At 38.2% G+C, this 23061-nt stretch overlaps 1 protein-coding gene across 1 annotated transcript; it reads left to right on the top strand.

Annotated features, from left to right (window-relative positions):
- Positions 1-6869: 6869 nt before the first annotated feature.
- Positions 6870-8561, top strand: LOC141661293 (uncharacterized). Its single transcript, XM_074468276.1, has 2 exons — positions 6870-7789; positions 7838-8561. The coding sequence occupies exons 1-2, from the start codon at positions 6870-6872 to the stop codon at positions 8559-8561; spliced, it is 1644 nt and encodes a 547-aa protein (XP_074324377.1).
- The last annotated feature ends 14500 nt before the right edge of the window (positions 8562-23061 follow it).

Raw genomic sequence — 23061 nt, 5'->3', positions numbered from 1 at the left:
GCTATATGTACTATTATGTATCCCCCACTCCCTTATGCAAATTTTCTGGATAGGGGAGTACGGTTGATTTTGTTTATGGGAATTTGAGCTCTACTTCCCCCCCCCCCGGATTGTTTTGAGTTCGGACGATTAGGACTATGGTTTGATATTTTTAGAAGAATTTGAGCTCCAGTCCGGATTGTGTTGAGTTCAGCCAATCAGGACTAAGGTTTGGTGTCTTTTGTAGAATTTGAGCTCTGTCTGCCCCCAATCTGGATTGTGTTAAGTTCAGGCAATCAGGACTAAGGTTTGGTGTCTTTAGAAGATTTTGAGCTCTGCTTGCCCCCCAGTCCGGATTGTGTTGAGTTCAGACAATCAGGACTAAGGTTTGGTGTCTTTAGAAGATTTTGAGCTCTGTTTGCCCCCCAGTCCAAATTGTATTGAATTCAGACGATTAGGACTAAGGTTTGATGTCTTTAGAAGAATTTGAGCTCTAGTCTGAATTGTGTTAAGTTCATGCAATCAGGACTAAGGTTTGGTGTCTTTAGGAAAATTTGAGCTATGATTGCCCCCAGTCCGGATTATGTTGAGTTCAGCCAATCAGGACTAAGATTTGGTGTCTTTAGAAGTTTTTGAGCTCTGATTACCCTCAGTCCGGATTGTGTTGAGTTCGGACGATTATGACTAAGGTTTGATATCTTTAGAAGAATTTGATCTCCAGTCCGGATTGTGTTGAGTTCGATTAATCAGGACTAAGGTTTGGTGTCTTTTGTAGAATTTGAGCTATGTCTGCCCCCCAGTCCGGATTGTGTTAAGGTCAGGAAATCAGGACTAAGGTTTGGTGTCTTTAGAAGATTTTGAGCTCTGCCTGCCCCTAGTTCGGATTGTGTTGAGTTCAGACAATCAGGACTAAAGTTTGGTGTTTTTAGAAGATTTTGAGCTCTGCTTGCCCCCCAGTCCGGATTGTGTTGAGTTCAACCAATCAGGACTAAGGTTTGATGTCTTTAGAAGAATTTGACCAAATGATAACTCCTGGTAGCGGGGATACTCCTTCGACGCCGTGTCTGGATCTTTCGCCGCTGTGAAGGTGTAGCTGTCATGGGGCTCCTACAAAATAACACTAGAAGGAGGGTTTGGGTCCCGCGGCGCCTTCGGTGTGGGAGTAAGAACTCGCTTATGGGAAAGATGAAGATAGATAGGAATGCAGGGTGGTCGTGTGTGTATATGAGTGTGAGAGAGTGATTAACCCCAAAACCTTACCTTCTTGGACTATTTATAGGTCAGGGGTAGGGTTTTGGGGTTGGTACCTTTGAATCGTAGTCGTTGGTGCTAGGAGCGGAGGACACCTGGACGGGGTGGATGCTTTACACGTGCCAGGATGAGAGTGATTGTGGAATGTTCGAAGGATCTTCTGGCACATACCTAGATTGTGCTCATGATTGATGAATAACAGTTGTCCCTATCATGCGTTTTGGCATGTGCCTCACGTGCGGGGACTTCTCAAGGTCAGGTTTGCGGCACTAGACTAGTCTGAAATAGTAGTGTGCGGGACCGGATGGAGTTGGGATTCCAGACCTAGTCATTCTAGGAGCTATATGTACTATCAACACTAGTACTGCCACAATTTTGACTGGTATATTTTTTAATATTTTATTTTCTTAAAAAAATTAAATTTCATATGCAATTATCCAGTTGTGTTAATTTCCCGCAATATAAATTATAAGAAATACAGTTCTTAGTTCCTCAGGCTCGGGCAATCTCTTCATAGTTCTTATTTTGGTCTGTGTAGATCAGAGTTTTCATGATAAAGGAGCTAACACTTGAAGTAGAATTGGAAAGAATGTAGTCCTGAAATTTAAAGGGTATTTGAACATATATAAAAAAAGCTTCTGACTGCGACACGCTGGGAATGAAAAAAATGATTAGATGTGTGTATTGAAGTAGATGAGACATAATGAGTAGGATCTGCATAATAAAAAGTAGAATCAGCAGGACACTGAGAGATACTTGAAAATTTGAAGATGAAGAATATAAAGGAGACGTGGATACAGTATTCATGTATGCCCACTGGAATTGGATGTAAAGTTGATAAAAGTTGATTTTAAGTTGCAAATTTCCTCTCAACTTTGCTAGTTTGTTGTGGGACGCCAGGTAAGCATCTTTACTGAGTTACCTCTTTTGATGCAAACAAATGATGACAAGCACCTTTAAATTTTTAGTTTGATTATTACTTCAAATATTTTTTACTGTCTTGTCAAAGTGGTTGCTAACGTAAGCTAATTTTTTTTGAAATTATGCTAGCTACTTGATCATTGGTGTGCAACAAGTGAATCAAAGTAACTCTTGAATGGTCCCTATAAATCTCTTATTTGTTTTATATATAATAGGAGAAGGAGGTTAATATTCATGAGATTAAAAAATCTCATTGAAAAGACTAAATTATGGGAATTGAATTAATATATTTCATTCACTTATATAATCTCGTAGCACTACACCATATTGTCACATGTGCTTTTTATCATACACATAATATGTAAATGTGATAAATAAATATTTTATTTAACTTTAAAGGTAATTACTTGAATTCCGAAAAAAAATAGTTACTTGAATATTTGAACAATTATTTTTTTTTTAAAATGAATTCCAGATATAAAGTTAGGCATAGTACATAAATGGATTATTATCTGATTTATTAATCATTTTTTAGTTTGAAAATAGATCTCATATATTTTTAACATATTTTTTATTATAAAAAGTAATTAAAATGTACATATATATTTTTTTAAAAAAATATTGAAAATAGAACGATTATATATAAATTATTAATATTTGTTTTACATATTTAGATAAGTTCGAATTATAATGAGTCAATGCATTTTAATTTATTTCGAGTTTGAAATCAGAACTTGGCCTATAGTTAAAAAAATACTCAAAATTTGACTATATGGCCCGACCGAAAAACATCGTCAAATTCTACGTTTAGTAAATTTAAATTACAAGCTCGACGAGAATATCTTACCAATAATGTAAAATATTTTAATATTTTATGATAATATAAATTAATGTGTTTCATGTCTTTAAAGATCAAGTTAATTGATTATTTGTATTAAAATTACTAATTTCACTGGTAGCGCATTATTATTTTTGGGACTTGTCCCGATTTTAAAAGTATTCGAAATTTGATATGAGATCTCACAATATTTGTTAAAACTATGATGATATATTAAATCAATTTATTTTTTAGTTTTCACTTAAAAAGAATTCTTTTAGATAAGAAATATTCATTGATCAAGATAATGTTGTACAAATATTTTGAATTATTTTAATATTTCGAATTAGTCGAATAAAAGTTAAATATATTATATAGTAGCATTTGATTCAATGCATTTTATACTATTTAAAGAATATATATATATATATATATATATATTGTTCAATAATTTGAAGGAATTAACCAGTTTAACTGATATTTATAAAACTTTATCGAATTGAAAAATATTTAATTTTAGGAGAATACTATACAATGTTATCAATTATTATAAAAAGAAATATTAGAGTCGTAACGAAATAAACTTAAAACGGTTCAAATAACGATATACTTACAATTTTTTTTTGAATTCTTGAAAAAAAATCATGAATATCAATAATAAATCTTTACAATTTATAATTTAATTTTATGTTACAACCATGGTTGATATTCGGTTGCGTAAAAATAGATATGGATTGTTTGTCGGTGATAATATGAATATTATATATAAATTATTGCAATTTATTTATCACCTAATTTTAATTTTTGAATAATTATAAATGCATGTTATTTAAGTAATTAATTGTCTCACTATATGTTAATAATAATTATACATGTACATAATAAGATATTTAGCATATAGATAATTGAAATCATCTTAATTTACTAAGAAATGTAATATATGATAATTTGTATGCTCAGACACATATATGACTTAATCTTATTTTGTAAAGAGTAGTGTAAATAAAAAACTAACATTTTTCCATACATGCATACGTTGAATTTCAAAAACTAACATTTTTCATTAAAATCAACTTTTATATTAACAGTAGTGTAAATTTTATATTATTATATATTATAATTGCAAGTCATTCGGACTTCAGTTATGCATTTTTTATCTTTTTAAATTGAGTAAGTTAATTGTAAGTTAGCACTGAACTCAGTAATAATATCGATAATTACATATAATTTATTTAAATAAAATACAAAATTTTTGGTCAACTATGTATTCAACATATATGTTGTTAATTTTTAGTTTTTTTTCTTTGTAAACATAGTAACGATATTTTACAGATTAAGTTTAATCGTTTCGTTTTAAACGTACACTGACTATTATATTTATATTTATTCATTAAATTTAATTATATAACACAAATATATATATATATATATATATATATATATATTACTTAATGAGCTATCCGACTCAACCGTTCAAGTCTATCCAAAATTTCAAATCGAATATGACGGGGCACATTTTTCCATATACATGCATGTGTTTACTAAAGTAGGAAAGATAATATTTAGTAAAATATATAACTTTTTTAATGTTAAAAATTTGTTAATGACAAATAATTGAAAAAATATTATACATTTAAATAATTTTAAATTATTCTCTTGAAATGAGTCACATTAATTCTAAAAATACTAATATAAAACAAAAATTGCATTGTAAATCAACATGAATGCTATGTTTTGACGAGGTAAATTACTAGTTGTAATAAAAATTTTATAGTTAACTAATATAATTATATATACTTATTTTTTATTGGTGACTATATATACATTATTATGTCATTCAAATAATAATTCAAATTTCAGGTATATTATTCATCTTAAATATAACTATTTTTAATGTATATATTATACGAAACAAGTCAATTTAATATAAAATAAATTAAATAATGGGTTGAACATATCTAAATTACATGTTTATATATAAATTAGTTTTTATTTTACTATCCTTTTGTTTATCAATATTATATATTACTTTTTTATAAAATAATATATCATAAGTCACATGTATAACTTATTTATTTAAGATAAATATTTAATATCTAAAATATAACATAACATATTAAAATTTACATGTACAACTGTTTTTTAGTTAATTTTGATTATGTAATAAAATTAATTTTTGTACTTCAGTTATTATATTTTGTTTATGAATTTTAGTTCTTTATTATTTCATGTAATTTTTTTAAATATTAATATTTCTTAAGATACTTTTTTAGATTTTGAACATATACTTATAATCTCATGCTATCTCATGCACCGCTTTATTTGCGGGTTCTCTTATTGTGATGATTTGGAAATCACTTATAAATTAGTCTACTGCAACCTGCAACCTGCAACCTGCAACCTGCAACCTGCAACCTGCAGTTCAGCCAAATATGTGGCTTGCTGCATTTCCAGCTAATGATTTCAAGATGATTATAGATGTCAGAGATTTGTATAGATGGTCATTGTACTAACTTCTGAGAGAAAGATATTGCTAGGGATTTCTTTTTGCCAGGATTTTATTTCTAAGGAATGCACAGCATCACTCTCATTTTTAAACATATTTTTCCAACAAAATCAGTGTCCACCAATTAATTTGTAGCCAATTTGAGAATTATATTGTGGACGGGATAAGAATCAAATTAATCACTCAAGTTAGGGTCATATATCATTTTGTTCTCTAATCTTAACTAATATAATAACTCGTGCAAGACACGAGTCATTTTCTAGAATTTTTTTATATATCACGTAATTATAATGTTTGTAGAGTAACTCCAACAATATCCTTATATAGGCTCATGAGTCAAATTTTGAAGAAATGGAGATAAAATTTCTCTCCAACAAGCTCCATTTCCCCTAACATTAGGAGTTTTGAATGCTTCCTCACTTTTAGAGTGAATATTCCCTTAACTATTATTATATTATATTTTTTTACCCGTTATTTTATTGATAGCCTATAATAATACAGACCCAATAACAGAGGCCCAGGGCCCAATTACAAGAGCCCAGGAAGTACTCAGCTATAACCTTGAAGGGTCCAGGACGCGTGGCAACATCACCACCGTCCAGGTACCCCGGATCCAGAACGTTCCTACGGTCCGGATTCGATAGTACTCTAACGCATCTCAGGCGTCCACATCCCCTACAGTCCAAAAGGCACACCTACGGTCCAGATTAAAAGGTACAAACCCCTAAACCCTAGTAGGGGCCCTATAAAAATCAGGACAGAAGGAAGGTTACAGGTGACATACTCTCTCTCTCACATATACTTACATACACACACGTACACACCATAAATATACTCGCATAATTCCCGTTTTGCCCCCTTTTCTCCTTAGAGCCCTTTCTCATTCTCACGCCGGAGGTGCCGCGGGGACGCCACCCCCCTCCGGTTCTGTTTTGTAGGTTCCCACCCTATAGTTACACCGCTCGCCGCCGCCATTTCTGTCCAAACGGAGTTTGAGTCCGGGCTCGGCAAGGAAAAGGCCCCGGGGCGATTTGGGATTATCATTGGCGCTAGAAGGAGGGGCTTCGAACCTCCGTCCGGTGGTGTTCATATCCGCAACTTCTACCCTACCCATCAACTTGGAATACCATCCCTCAGTAAGAACGCCACTCCCAATCTCTTAAATCTGTTTTTTACGAATTATATTACTGTGAGTTTGTGGTACTGTTGAATAACCATGACTACAAGAAAGAGCAAAGCACACTCAAACCTAGGGATGAAAATATGGAAGATCTGGATGAAGGGCTCCCCATAACCCAGACTCCCTCTCAAAATCTCCAACCAGGAGACCAGAGAATAGTCATCGAGAAAGCTGCCCATAAGCACACTGGGACTTCCGCCAACCCCTAGGGAAACATGACCCCGGATCAGATACAGGCGGCGATGGACCTGTGGAAGGAAAAACATAATGCCGAACCTGAGACCCGCCCAGGGGATCAGTGTGAACGGTCCGGAGAATCCCGGGGTTCCGTCTTTGATCGGATTGCAAAGAATTTAAAGAAACCACCAGAGGATGCCAGGGATGAGATAAAGAGAGCTGCCCTCCGGGAGAAAATCCGGAAGGAAGAAGAAGCCAAAGCTCAAGAAGCTATCGAAAAGAGAGTCCCAGAGGAAGAGGCAAAGCTAAAAAGAAAGGCACACCGGATTCATGTTTCTTCCGACTCGGAGCCGGAAAAGGAATCTAAGCAAGAACAAATGGCCCGGGTCCTTCGGGATCTCAAAAAAAAAGTAGAGGGCGATATGGAAGTGGGGGCGGCAGCCACCCTGTTCACCAAGAAGTTGGAATCTACCCCCAGAGAATCGGGCCTAAAGCCCTATAATTTTGACTCTTTCGATGGGTTGGCTGACCCCGAGGAGCATCTGAACTATTTCGAGCAAATCTCTAATATTTATGATTATAGTGACCTAACCAGATGCCGATTCTTCGCATCAACATTAAAGGGGGGAGCTCAGAAATGGTTCGGCCGCATTCCATCCCGGAGTGTGGAGTCCTGGAAAGACTTCCGTGAGATATTTTTGAAAAGATTCAGGGCCAACCGGATGAACGAGCTGCAAATGTGTCATTTGGAAATAATCCAGCAAAGAAGCAAGGAGTCCCTCCCGGAATTCATCAAAAGATTCCAGGAAGCAGTTAACCAACTCTCCAACTTAGAAGAAAAAGAGGCAGTGATCATTTTTCGAAGGAACTTACACCCAATATCCTGCGAAGGCTATGTCAAAGGCTTGATTCATAGAGAGTCCCAGAGCCTAGCATCAGCATACGCCTTGGCATCAAAGTTCATAAAGGAAAATGATTTCCTCAAGTCAATGAAAATGAATTGAAGAATACATGATGATGATGAGTCTCTGGAGCGATGCTCGTCGTCCCGGAGAGACAAAAGATACAAGCTTGACAGGCAAGCCAACTACATTCAGCAATCTCGGGGAACCCCACCCCGGGAGACGTACACCGAATCAAGAAAGAATGAAAGAAAACCCAAGACCAAGAAAGAACCCAAGCCGGAACCGGAGTGGACACCCCTCAATAGGCCCCGGGCCGACATCTTGCACGAAGTTAAGGGTAAGCCGTTTTATTACCCACTAAAACCCTTGCTGGCGCCTCCCGAGAATAGGGCCCGGGACAAGCATTGTGGCTATCACGAGGATCATGGCCATACCACTGAAAACTGTTTCTCCCTCAAGATGTTCATAGAAGACCAGATCAAGAAGGGAAACATGAACCAATATCTTCAAAGGGGGTCAAATGACAAAGACAGGGCCCCGGGAAGAGGCAAAAATATGGTGAATGTTGTTTTTGGAGGCACAACTTCTCCACCTCGGAGCCCGGACCAGGAGAATGATGTAATGATGATCCAGACTCTGGATGATGAGCCGATCTGCTTCTCTTATTCTGATTATGAGGGGCTCGATCCGGACCACAACTTGGCATTGGTGGTGACCCTAGATGTCGCAAATAATGAGGTAAAAAGATTTTTAGTTGATAATGGTTCATCTGCTAATATTGTATTCGAGCACACACTTAACAGGATGGAGCTCGACCACCTCTGAATGGACCCATGTCTTGAAGATCCCTTGTACGGATTTGGGAACACAATGATTCCAATCCGGGGCATCATTTATCTCCCCATCATCTTTGGAACCGCACCCCGACAGGTCTCTCATATGACGAAGTTCTATGTGATAAGCGCAACCTCCTCATACAACATGATCCTTGGAAGGCCCACTATCAACAAGCTCAGGGCAATCCCCTCAACTATTCACTTAAAACTCAAATTCCCCACCCCGGGAGGCGTTGGAGAATTGAAAGGAGACAGGGAAATGGCAGGGAGATGCTATGGTCAAGCCCTAGTCATGGTAGAAACGGAACCGGAGAACAGGAAGAAGATAATGTCCCGACCAAAGGGACAAAGCAGAAAGAAGCATCGAGAACACCTTAGTAAAAGGGCCCACTTGGATGTAAATATGATTAAAGACTCCGGATACAGCATAACCAACGCTGATGCCCGGATTCAGAAATTTGTAGAGAGCAAGGAGAAGACAAAGGTAGAACCTGCCCAACAGACAATCGAGGTAGATTTGGAACCCGGGAAACCCACCCGGAAAATCAAAATCGGCAAAGGCCTGGAAACCACCTTCCAGAAGGAGCTTATCGATCTACTGAAGAAATACGCTGACGTGTTCGCTTGGTCCCCGGAAGACATGCCGGGGATTGATGAATCTGTGGCCATGCACAGCCTGGATGTAGATCTAAAGCAAAGACCAATCAAGCAAAAACGAAGGAACTTTGCCCCAGAGAGACAGCAGGCAATCGACCAAGAAGTTGAAAAGTTGTTAAAGGCAGACATCATCTGTGAAATTAAGTATCCGGATTGGCTAGCAAACGTTGTGATAGTCAAGAAACCCAATGGAAAATGGCGAATGTGCGTGGATTATATAAGTCTCAATTCGGCGTGTCCTAAAGACTCGTACCCCCTGCTTAACATTGACCAGCTGATAGATGCAACCTCGGGCCATGTTATGCTAAGCTTCATGGATGCTTTCTCGGGATACAACCAGGTCAAGATGAATCCGGCAGATATCGCGAAGACGGCATTCATTACACACCGGGTTGTCTACACTTTTGTTATGATGTCGTTCGGGTTAATCAACGTCGGGGCAACATACCAGAAAATGATGAATACCATCTTCAAAAATAGCTGGGCAGGAACATGAAATCTTACGTTGATGATATGATCTCTAAGTCGGTCACAATCCCAGACCACGTCCAAGACCTCAAGGAATGTTTCGACAATTTGAGGAAGTATAACATGAATCTGAACCCAGAAAAATGCGCATTCGGGGTCCCCTCCGGGAAGTTTCTCGGTTTTCTGGTCAATGAACGAGGAATAGAAGCCAACCCGGAAAAGATCAAAGCTATAATGGAAATGACAGTCCCCCAGACTCAAAAGGACATTCAGAAGCTTGCAGGATGCTTAGCAGCCCTTCGAAGATTTATCCCAAAATTGGCAGAAAGGTGTTTGCCTTTCTTTGAGCTGTTAAAAGGGGCCCGGAACAAAAAGTTGATTGACTGGACCCCGGATTGCCAAACAGCATTTGAGGAAGTCAAACGACATCTGATGAACCCGCCTATCCTGTCAAAGGCAAAGCCCGGAGAACCTCTTTATCTCTACATAGCAGCTGGAGAAAGAGCGGTATCTTCTGCACTCGTTCGGGAGGAAAATGGTTCACAAAGCCCGGTATATTATGTAAGTCAAGTCCTGAAAGACGCTGAAACCCGGTACCCAAACTTGGAAAAATTCTCTTTGGCCCTTGTGCACTCGAACAGGAAGCTAAGGCAATATTTCCAAGGCCGGGAAATCAAGGTCATCACTAGTCAACCACTTCGGAAAATCATCCATAAGCCAGATGCCTCCGGGAGATTAGTCAATTGGGCGATTGAATTAAGTTAGTTCAATATCAAGTTTGTCCCGGGGACAACTATAAAAGCCCAGGCGTTGGCCGAATTCGTCATGGAATGCACCTTTCCTGAATTCCCGGAGACACCTAAACCCCAATCCGGAGAAGAAAAAGAGGCTAGCAACCGAGATTCTTGGACATTACATGTCGATGGTTCGGCTACAGCCAAAAGGTCCGGAGCCGGCCTGATCCTTTCCAGCCCGGGCGGATTCACAATCCAGCAGGCCATAACCTTCGCCTTCAAAGCAACAAACAACCAGGCTGAATATGAAGCTCTCATCTCCGGCCTCAGGTTAGCCAAATCCCTTGGAGTAATGAGTTTAACCATTTATAGTGATTCTCAGATTGTGGTAAGATAAACCAATGGTGAATATATCGCAAAAGATCCCAAACTGGCCCGATATCAGAAAATGGTAAGGGAAATCCTGGAAACCATCCCGGACCCAACCATCTTGCAGATAAACAGAGAAGAAAACACGAAGGCAGACGAGTTGTCCAAGTTCGACCAGAATACTTCGGATTTGAGCAGCTCGGTTTACTTCGAGGAGCTCGGAGCCCCCAACACCGATCGGCCCGAGGTATTATGTATTAGTAGCCCGGACAACTGGATGACTCCTTACATAGCTTATCTTAAGGACGGGGCCCTTCCGAAAGACCAGAACAAAGCGCGATACCTCAAATATAAGGCTGCCCGCTTCTTTCTGGAAGATAATCAGCTATATCGGCGAACTTTCTCTACCCCAACTTTAAAATGCGTTGATCCGGATGAGGCAGATTATTGTCTCCGGGAGGTGCACGAGGGAATCTGCGGAGATCATTTAGCCGCTAAAGCTCTAGCCTACAAAGTCATCAGACAAGGCTACTATTGGCCCACCATCCACGCTGATTCAGTTGCCTATGTGAAGAAATGCGGCAAGTGCCAAAAGTTCAGCAATGTGTCGAAGCAAGGTTCAAGTCTCCCCGGGTCCATTCTCTCCCCGATCTCATTCGCTATCTGGGGAATTGACATCATGGGTCCTTTCCCTCGAGCAAAAGGGGATCTTCGTTATGTGCTGGTGGTGATCGATTATATGACTAAGTGGACACAAGCCAAGGCTATGAGGACCATCAATCAGCAAGACTGCATCAAATTCGTAGATTCAATTGTGATGAGGTTCGGAATACCGATGGTTTTAATCTCAGACAACGGGTCGCAGTTCGTGGGTTCGGATTTTGAAGCCTATCTCAAGGAGCTCGGGATAAGGCACAGGAAAGCATCTGTGGCCCATCCTCAAGGAAATGGACAAGTCGAGGTCACAAACAGGACCATACTCTGAGGTTTAGAAAAGAGACTGGAAGATTCTAAAAAGAACTGGCCGGATGAACTCCCGAAGGTTTTATGGTCATACAGAACCACCATACGGACTGGAATTGGTGAGACTCCATTTAAGCTTGCCTATGGTACCGAGGCCCGGCTACCAGTGGAAACCGGATCCCCTTCTCATAGAGTGGTCAACTTTGACGAGGTCTCCAACATAGAAGGCCTCAGAACCAACCTCGAACTCTTGGATAAAGTAAGAGACCGGGCCGTAGAAAAAATGGAAAGCTACAAGGAAAAAACAAATCTTTACTTTGCGAAGAAGGCCACGATAAGAGAATATGTGGTGGGAGATCTAGTACTCCAGGACACCGAAGCCTCGGACCCAACTAACCAAGGGAAACTGCAGCCGAACTGGGAAGGCCCCTACGTAGTCAAGGAAGTGCTCCGTCCGGGAACTTACAAGCTGAACTACCTCAGCGGGACCGAGGTCCCCAACACCTGGCACGGAACCCGGCTAAGGAAATTCTACAAGTAAGAGAAAGGTGCACATTTTGGGAACATCTCTACATTTATACTATGATATTTTGATGTAAACGCTATTCCCATTCACCCCAGAATATAATTTTTGCTTTCGATATGAATGAAAAACTTTACTTTAAGCGTTCCATAATTTGAATCAATTTTATTATGTTGCTTATTTATTTACCATCAGATCTAAAAACACAACCCATGTATACTTAGAAAATTTCTATTTTACCCCACCCCGGGGTCCGCAAAAACACAGCCCATGTGTACTTTGAAAATTTCTATCAAATAGAAATTTACCCCTGCCCGGGGTCCTATAAAAACTCAACCCATGTGTACTTATAAAATTTCTACAAGTTAAATATTTTTACCCCAAATCGGGGTCTGCAAAAACACAGCCCATGTTAAATTTTCTAACATATACAAGTCAATAACAAAGGAAAGAAAGAAAAGCACAATCATATTAAACAACCCCGGGGAAACACGCCTCGGGGGGCAAATCGAAGTCATCCAAATTACAGACAAGGTAAATTAGTCAAAAGGCTGAGTTCAGACAATACTAAAAATAAAGAAACGAAAATTACATGCCAAGAAATGGCAAAGTTTTCAAGCTTCTGCTACAGGCTCGACAGGAGGAGAGGGAGGCTGCTCAGGATCACCTTCTGGAATTGGAGGCTGCTGGGCGAGTGGCGATCCGGGAGAAGGAGGGATGTTACTAGACGTTCCGGCACCAGACTCCATTGCCCGGATGGCTTCCTTCTCCTGCTCCAACCGGGTCTCCTCTTCAATATACCCCTCCAGGAAGACGTCGATTGTACCCCGAGGCTCTTCGCCGAGGTACTTCGAAGTAACATTCCAGCAGATCTGGATCTTCTCCAGTGCTTTGTCATTCAGCTCTTCGAAGTACGCGGGAGTCCCCCGGAACCCAGCCAGAACATCTACGGGAGTAGGCCGGGCGGCAAGATCATCCTTCAACTTCTTGTTTTCCGCCCTCATCTCCCGGACTGAAGCCTCGGCCCGGTCCTGCCTCTCCCAGACCTCGTCAAGAAGTTTCTTATGAGCAACAGCCTCCTTGGCACTTGCCTCATTCAACTCCTGTATCTCCCGGGATAGCCTCTCAGATTCAGTCTTGTAGACCTCGACAGCATCAGTGTAACACCCCCAAATCCGGGGTCGGGGATTCGGGTTGTCACGAGTTCCATTTCTCTTATCAATACTTAATCTTAACAGTCAACCAACTACTGCGTACTGTGACCCCACAATATACACACACCACAAGTTATAGTCTCAGAGATGAATACCAAAAATAACACAAGTCATTTTATTCCACAATTATAAGTCATTACACCTCAAAAGGGTTTCTAAATAAATTTACATATTCTTTGCCATTATTACAATTCATAATATACATAAGTCTGGTACATCAATAGTTGAAAACCTAGCCTATTGGTAGTCCCTACCTCAGCTACGGCGGCATCAACGCCTACAGGAAACTGCGGAACGTTTCCTATCCGCTCGCGAATTGGGAGCTTGATCCTGTTCATCTTGTATATCTGTTGTTGTGTGATGAAAGAAGAAAGCAAGGGTGAGCAACAATCCCACCGAAATAATATGTATAATAATTAACAATATATGAGCATTCTCATAGTACTCAAGAAAGTCTTGGTTAAGAAGAAATGAACCAAGTTGATATCTTAACGCGACCAAGTCACAAAATATTCAGTATATACATACATATATACTTTTCTCAATCTTTGAAATCCTCTGACATGTATAATATACACAGAGTTCCAGTTTATAACTGTATAAAAATATCGTTGCAAGGTGATCTCATATATCTAACCTTGTCTCAATGTTTTTCTGAAAATCTTTGATATGCATAAGATAATCATTTACTAGATATAAGTTTAAAAGATGAAGTTACAAGATACTCCAATATACTTATATCTTTTCCGAATACTACTTGAACTACCACCGTTCAAGTTATAATTAGTTTCAAAAGTTCATCACACTGATGAGACTACAAGATAAGACTTGAATAGATTCGATCTTTGAAATATCATTATATAATAATGAAGTTACGAGATACTTCATTAAGTCCTGATATATATATATATATACACACCTATATATATATATATTTCATACACTCCTTGAAAACCTCTGTTATGAAAATTATAAACAGAGTTGTAATATCCAATGAATTTGGAAAGGAGAAAACCTTAGCATAAACCTGATATCTTGCTGATCAGGCAAAGATACCAATAAGTAACCTTTTCTACTAGTAGATGGACGAATTCCCCACTGGTCATCACCCTGGCCGCAATAGGACCTTATGTTGGACTGTCACTCAGCCACTTACGCATTTGATGGACTCCCACTGAGCCACTTACACTTTTATGGACGCCCACTAAGCCCATGTTGCTTATGCCGACTCAAATAGATGAACTTACTTTCCGAAAGATGGGCAAGTAATCAAGATTTTTTCTCAAAACAGCAACCTCGTTGCGAATGTAAAATACACCACTGAGCCGGATCCCTCAGGTCTTGAGCGAGTATTTAAATCCCCTTCGAAAGGAAGATCTTAAATATCAAAATGAGTTTTGGGATCCGCTCTAACTTTTAAAAATCATTTTGAAGACTCGAAAACATTTTTAAGAATGTTTGGAGTAATGTTGATTTAATGAAATAAATCAGTCCCGATATATTATAAAATATCTGAATATTATTATTTAAATAATATTCCCATAAAGAATAATCTTTATATAAATAACTTGAAGTAGAAGTTTTAAACTCATACTTGAAATGAATATTAAATAACCAAAGATATACTTATACGAAAGTACTATCTTTATTTGAATAATCGAAAATAATTTTGATTATCGAAACATTATTCTTTAATAAAATAAAGAATAATATTTAGTAAATAAGCGGAGTCAAAAGTCTTCAAATGAATATTCAAAAATAATATTCATTAAATAAAATAACGGAGTCATAAATCCTCGAATGAATATTCAAAAAGAGTATTCATTAAATAAAATAACGGAGTCATAAATCCTCGAATGAATATTCAAAATAATATTCATTAAATAAATAAAATAAAGTTATCGAATAAACTTTATTCGATTAATAGTTTTGAAAACTATATCAATATATCCGAGTATAATATATATATATATATCAATATATATATATATAAATATATATATATTATACTCGGGAACATCAACTCCCGGTTTAGAAAAATGTTCACCTTTGGGCCCCCTATACTAAGGGTATACGCAACTACTGCTTATCTCTAGCATAGGTATTGTTATTCCTAGTGGACTAACAATGAGATTTACAGAAGGGGGGTTGAATGTAAATCTCAAAACTTTTTCAAGTTTTGAGCAGTTTATGAAAGTTGTGTGTTCAAGAGGAACAAGTGTGTGAATTGCTTTAAGCTAATACAGACAGATATATATTCAAGCACAAATGTAAAGAACACAACAGACCTTAAAAACTTTTCTGGTGGATTTGTTGTTCCACCAGAGATGGTATTTTAGAAAATCTGTGATTAAACAATGTTGATCACAGCTGCATCCTAGTACAAACTAGATGAATTTTCTCTCAATATTTTTCTAAACAGCTCTGGAAAATCTCTCTTCTAATTACTAGCTTCTACTTGGTTTATATATTACCAAGTGTACAAGTGAAGAACAATATAAAATACAGTAATAAAATAAGATCTTCACTTGCTTCTTTTCCTGTTCACTCCAGTACTTTGTTGACTATTGCATCTTTGTACTAAAGAAGAACGGCTGCTTTTTCTGTTGTTCCTGAAATTCGGCTACCACATCTCAGTTGTCTCTATCAACCCATGTGCCTCTGTTTGTAGGTACAACTACCCCTTATCAACGGCTAATCATCAGAACATCCGTTGAAGCTTTCATCCGTTGATGCACTCATCCGTTGAAGGATGTTATCCGTTGAAGCTTTCATCCGTTGATGCACTCATCCGTTGAAGGATGTTATCCGTTGATGACTTTATCCGTTGAAGCTTTAGAGACATCCGTTGAAGCTTAGCTTCTCATCCGTTGAAGGTCTTTAAGTCATCCGTTGATACCACTTCACTTATACAAAATTACAAGGCATGAAGTATTTACAATTGGCCTTCCTATCTGCATATCATCTAGTAGTCAACATGACTCATAGTTTCTCTCAACTTCCAAGAATTACATTTTGAATACAGAGACTGAAATATGCTACAACACTAGACTTATTTCTAAGTAAAGCTACACCATCAACGGATAGCCAAAGTGGTCTTATCCGTTGAGGCTACAGACACTAAATTTCTACTTAAGTATTTTGTTAAACATATCATCAAACTAATGCACATACATTCCTAACAATCTCCCCCTATTTATGTCTATAAGAATTGTAGGCATAAATTCAGGGTTAACTTGATGATAACAAAACACTTAACAGATATATAAATTGAAACTAAGTAGAAATTTAAAAATGCTGCAAAAGTGTATGTACTAGGAGGTAATTGAAGATTTACAGTGTTTCCAAGGACACTCCTTTAGTCTGAGCAAATCATCTTTTTCTTCTTTGTTCCCTGGTTTTCTTTCCTAGCCTTTTGTCATTTTCCTCAATTTGGAGTTGGAGTTGTCTGAAGAATTCAGCTTCATCTTCAACACTGACATCCAACTTAGATTGCATTTCTTTGAGAGTTTCATTGCTGGCAATCTTGAGTTGGTCTTCAAGTCTGAAAAATCTTCTGACTCCTTTATCATCTCTAAATTCCATCAACCAATGAGGTGATTTGTGAATTTTCATTTCCCTTTCTTGAATGAGTAAAGTCCTGGGTAAGGCATTGGGCTCCCTCCAAGTTTTCCTTATATTGGCTATCTTGTTGAGAATTTCAGTCTTGGCAGTTCTGGTAAAGCCAGAATCCTTTTGTATAGCTGAAAAGACTCTAATCAAGGTAGAGTAGCCTTCATCCAGAATCCTGTGGAGAGGCCATGTTCTTTCCCCAGCTCCTTTATATCTGAACACTAATCTCTCTGGTAGCTGTCTGTAGGCAGCTATTCCCCTTACATCCTCCAGCTCATCCAGATAGAGTTCAATGTCTGAAATTTCTTTTATGTCACAGATGTGAACATAATCATCTTTAGAAATGGGTGACTTAGGCTTAGGTTTTTGTTTTTGAGTGAATTTCTTAGAGGTTATGGGAGGTGTAGATTTTGGTTTTCTTTTCTGTTTCTTTGGTAGTGGAAGAGTGGTTAGAAAGGTAGGCAATTTGATAGTGTCCCAATCAATAGGTTCCTCTTTTGGAATGATTGGTTCACCATGGATGTTTATTGTGGGATCAGCAACAAGGGGTTCAGGTATGGAAGGTAGTGGTTTAGATATAGATTTGGTTACTTCAGTGTTATCTCCACTCCTTCTATGTGCCTTGGCCTTTCTTCTGTTTCCCTTCTGCCATTCCTCTCTTTCTTCCACACTCTCACCAAATATACTCCCTAAAACCTCATCTAGGTTTGTAGTCTTGTCTTCACCCCTGACTTCAATCCCTTTTTCTTTTTCAACTAGACTTGACTTTAGCTGTTGTTCAAGCTTTGCTTGTGCTCTTTTTTCAGCCTTTAATTGCTTGGCTTCTTCCTTTTTGGCTATTGAGAATTTGGGATGTCCTTGCATCACACATATGCTCTTTCCCTCTCTAATGATAATAGCTCTATTTCTCCTTACAGCCTCATCCATGGTCTTTTTGAGATAAGCAATACTCCTGCCTAAAATCTTGTTCTCATCAGCTTTTGGAGGAGGAAAGTCCACTTCTTTTAAAGGATTCTTTGTTGAGTCCTTATTGGATCTTTCATTGGGCTTGAGAATTATAGCTTGTAGTTCTTTGGAAGAAGCTTCTCCATCCTTATGACTCCCTACTGGCATGAGCTCCATGTTGATTGGTTCAATTTTTGTGCTGTATCTCACAGATGTTGATTTGTCTTGTGTAGAACCAAACAACAGTTGCAACCTTTCATCAATTCTCCTCCTTTGTTCTTTCACTTGAATTTCAGCTGCTGCTAGCTGAATCAAATCAATTCCATCAGGCTTGCCCTTGATTTGAATGATTGGAGAAGTAGTGATGGCAGGAACTAGCACTTTAGATATGTTGACTTTTGTAGATGGCTCTCCTTCCCCTTCCCTTTTACTCTCCCCCTTTTTGTTATCATCAAGGAGAGGGGTCAAGCCTTGTGCTTTTGCCAGCTGCATTAGGAGACTGGTTTGAGATTGTTGATTGTGAAGAATGGTGGCCACAGAATCTTCAATAACTTGAACTCTGTCTTCTAACTTGGCCAACCGTTTTTCAGTAACAGATTCTTTCTTCAATCTCAAAACCAAGTCCTGCAATGTACCATAGGGCATGACTGAATCCAATTTTTCTGAAGTATAGGTTTTCAAGTCAGCAATATCCTTCCTGAGATCATCCATACTCAGATTCTGCTTCACTTGCTGCAGCTTCATGAGATGCAGTGAGTCCAGGTGAGCTTGAAGGATAGCCTTGATACTTGCATGTGAAGTATTCTGAATGGCCTGTTGAATAGTGTTGATTTGTTTGACTAAAGAGACATTGAATTCCCCTGATCTATACTCCTTAGTCAAGGCCCATTCAGGTAGATTTGGAATTGAACTAGGGCCTTCATCTCCCCCTAAGTTCATGCTTCCATCAAAAGAAATAGAGTCATCATCATCAGAATTTGCTCCAAATTCCTCAGATGGCTCACCAGCTGTAGAAGGCATTTTGTGAATGGCAGCTTTATCCCTTTGAAGAGATTGTGTTGTGTGCACTAGATGTAGTGACCTTTCTGCCTCCTCATTGCCCTGAGCAGCCAACAGTTGATAGGCTATCACAGGATGAGTAAAAGTGTCAGCATCCAAGGAAATGTTATCAATTACAGCTTTGTAATGTTGCTGAAATTGTCTTTCCTTTTCAGCATCATCCACAATCATTGACTCATTAGTAATGGCTGGTTCCACCCTTGTATCTACTGTACCTGCTTTTCTCTCTTTTTCTCTATGTTCTTGCATCAGGGGCTCCCCCTGGCTCACACAACTCACTCCCTCACCTTCACCTACTAAGGTGGTACTCCACTCACTTACTTTTGCCATGCTGGAAGAAATAGCATGCATTTTTGAGCTCTCAATCTCTCCTTTTGCCTGGGAGCAACCCAGCCTCTCACTCAAATTGTCACTCCCTTCCCTCAATCCTAAGAGTGATTGCACAGTATTCATGTCTTCTACACTTGGGATTAATTCAGTTATTTGTGTAGAGACTGTCAACGGATGTGGAATATCCGTTGAAGGTGAAACTGATGTTATCAACGGATAACTGCTGTTAAGCTTATCCGTTGAAGAACAACCACTTGTCAACGGATGAGTGATATCCGTTGAAGAAGGAAAAGAAGTTGAAATTGAAAGTGATATAACTGTTGAATCTGTGTAGATTGATTTGAGATGTGGTGACACAGATCCTTCAATTATATCTGAAAGAATTTGCGGGTGATCCAACAAATCATCTAAGAGATGATGATCACCTGTATTTGAGTGGGGCTTCTCCCTGAGTTGTAAAGAGGGAGAATCAGGAATTGATGGGAATAACATATCCACATCCAGAGATGGTGATGAAGTGTTTGGTGATTGATGTGTGATTATTGTGAGAGAATGGGGCTGTGACTCCACATTTATTGGAGTCACATCAAACTGAGTTTGAGAAGGCATAGATACAGATGGATGTATCTGTGCAGTGTGTGCACCCTGTGTAGAAGATTGGGTTCTAGCCTTCTTTCTTCTAATAAAGGCTTTTGTTGGTGAGTATTTGGCTTTAGTGTCCCTCCCTCGTTTGTTCTGTGTTCCTGGTTTGGAACTATTTTCAATAGTAACATCCTTTTGGGAGGATGCTACTAGGGATGTGCTAGATACCTTTTCAACCACCACAGCTTTTTGAGAAACTGTGGCTTGGCTAGCTTGGGAAGCACTCAACTTTCCTTCCTTATCCTGGGGGTTTCTTTGATGTTCACCCCTCCCCTCACCACTCACACCCTGTTCACTCACCTCAGGGTTAATAGTTGGTGTTACAACTGTTGTCTTTTGAGAAACAACAGAGGTGGATTTCTTTGTCTTTGATTTTGAAAGTTTAGTTTTGGTGACCTTGGTAGAAATCTGTTGGGGCATCACAGATTTCATGGCCACACTAGAAGATAAAGAAATAGAGGGGTTGGAAGAAGTAGGAGTTGTAGAAGCAATTACCTCACCTACCTGAGGTGCATTCATGATTGGTAAATATACCAATGGCACACTGCTGTTAAGATCCATTCTCATCAAGTCTGCAAGAACTCTTTTCTCTTGTGCCCAGCACTTGAGTTTATTATTCTCATTGACTATGACTAAACCTTCAGCAACATGGTTAGCCAATAACATAAAGAATCTAGCATAATAGATGTTATTAGGTCTATTAGCTTTGTTACCTAATCTAGTACCTAATTCTAGCATCACATAGTTGCTAAAGTTAAAATACCTATCAGAAACAAGCATATAGAGCATATTAACCAGAGATGAAGTTATGGCATCAAAATTACTAATTTTCCCAGAGAAAACCTTTATAAAGGCATCCCCAAGGAAACTCCATTCTTTCCTAAGGCCTTTTCTTCTAATACTCCCTAAATTAGCAGAGTTAAGAGAATAACCTATGGAATCTAACATGCTGGATACATCACTATCAGTGTGTGGTGTCATGGCATTGTTCTCAGGCAATTTAAAACATGCTTGTAAATCATCACAGTTAATACAGTGAGTTTTACCTTTGAGAGTGAAGGAGATAGTCATATCCATGGAGTTGAACTCAGCAGTTGTCCAAATCTCCTCAACTACTTCACAGAAAATTGTTGGGGCTTCCAGCATTGCATAGCTAAGTTTACAGTTTTTGATGAAGTCCATCATTTTGTGATAGTCTGAGTGGGCTTCATTCTTTTCTACCAAAGCTATGAAATTGTTCTTTTCATAGATGAACCCAGATTGAGACATAATCTTCATGACTGGTGCCATTGTTGTGAGTAGAAATTGCAGAGAATAACTTGAAGTTTTTGCAGAGAGAAAATGGTAAATGCTTGAAATTTCAAGAAAGCGTAAAGTAAAAATGAACAATCAGAAGGACTTATATGCTTTCTCAAATTAATAAACAAAAATATAAAAGAAAGATTTATCAATAAATATGCGTTAGTGAATTTCAGCCGTTTAAGAATAAACTGTAAGTATTCTAAAAACTACCTTTAAAACCAATACATACAGATGTATGTATGAGTATCAACGGTTAAGACAATAGAATCAACGGCTGTTAAACACCTGAATCGATTGATGTGACATTTCAACGGATAAGGCAAATTGTCATCCGTTGAAAGGTACTTCAGTTTTATCCGTTGACGGATAAAACTTCCAGAAATGTATTTGTCTTTCAACGGATAATGACTATCCGTTGATAGAGCAATTTTGACTTTCAACGGATAGGGAACATCCGTTGATGGAATAAACTATGTTAAAAGTCAAATTTGTTCTTGGCAACTAATATATTTCAGGCTTCAATTCAAATTGCAATAAAGACATGAATTTTAAGAGTAATTAAGCATACCTAGCTCACTTACCAATCTTGTGAATGTTGATTCATCAAGTGGCTTGGTAAATATGTCAGCAATTTGTTGTTCACTTGGAACAAAATGTAGTTCCACTGTACCATTCATGACATGCTCCCTAATGAAGTGGTACTTGATATCAATGTGCTTGGTCCTTGAGTGCTGCACAGGATTCTCTGTTATGGCTATGGCACTTGTGTTGTCACAAAAGATAGGAATTCTATCAACATGAAGTCCATAGTCAAGGAGTTGGTTCCTCATCCATAACACTTGAGAACAGCAACTTCCAGCAGCAATGTATTCAGCCTCAGCTGTAGAAGTAGAGACTGAATTTTGCTTTTTGCTAAACCATGATACAAGCTTGTTTCCCAGGAATTGGCAGGAGCCTGTTGTACTTTTCCTATCTATTTTGCAACCTGCATAGTCTGCATCTGAATAACCAATTAGATCAAAGCCAGATTCTCTAGGATACCAAATACCTAAATTTGGTGTACCCTTGAGATATCTGAAAATCCTTTTGATAGCAATTAAGTGAGACTCCCTAGGATCAGCTTGGAATCTAGCACATAGACATGTAGCAAACATTATATCTGGTCTGCTAGCAGTTAAATATAAAAGTGAACCAACCATGCCTCTATAACTTGTAATATCCACAGACCTTTCAGTCTTATTTAATTCAAGTTTGGTGGCAGTGGCCATGGGAGTTTTTGCAGATGAACATTCCATTAAGTCAAACTTCTTTAAAAGATCATAAATATATTTAGTTTGACTAATGAAAATTCCATCACTAACTTGTTTACCTTGTAAACCAAGAAAATAGGTTAGTTCTCCCATTAGGCTCATTTCATAATTACTTTGCATTAGCTTAGCAAACTTTTTGCAAAGTTTATCATCTATAGAGCCAAATATTATGTCATCTACATAAATTTGAACAAGTATACTAGAGCCATTAACATCCCTAAAGAAGAGAGTTTTATCAACAGTACCTCTAGTGAAGTGATTCTCCAAAAGAAATTTTGATAGGTTTCATACCAGGCTCTAGGTGCTTGCTTCAGTCCATAGAGTGCTTTCAACAGATAATACACATAGTCTGGAAAATTTG

The sequence above is a fragment of the Apium graveolens genome, chromosome 5, assembly GCF_009905375.1.
Source record: "Apium graveolens cultivar Ventura chromosome 5, ASM990537v1, whole genome shotgun sequence".
Lineage (NCBI taxonomy): Eukaryota > Viridiplantae > Streptophyta > Magnoliopsida > Apiales > Apiaceae > Apium > Apium graveolens.
This window is presented reverse-complemented; position numbering and strand designations above follow the sequence as displayed.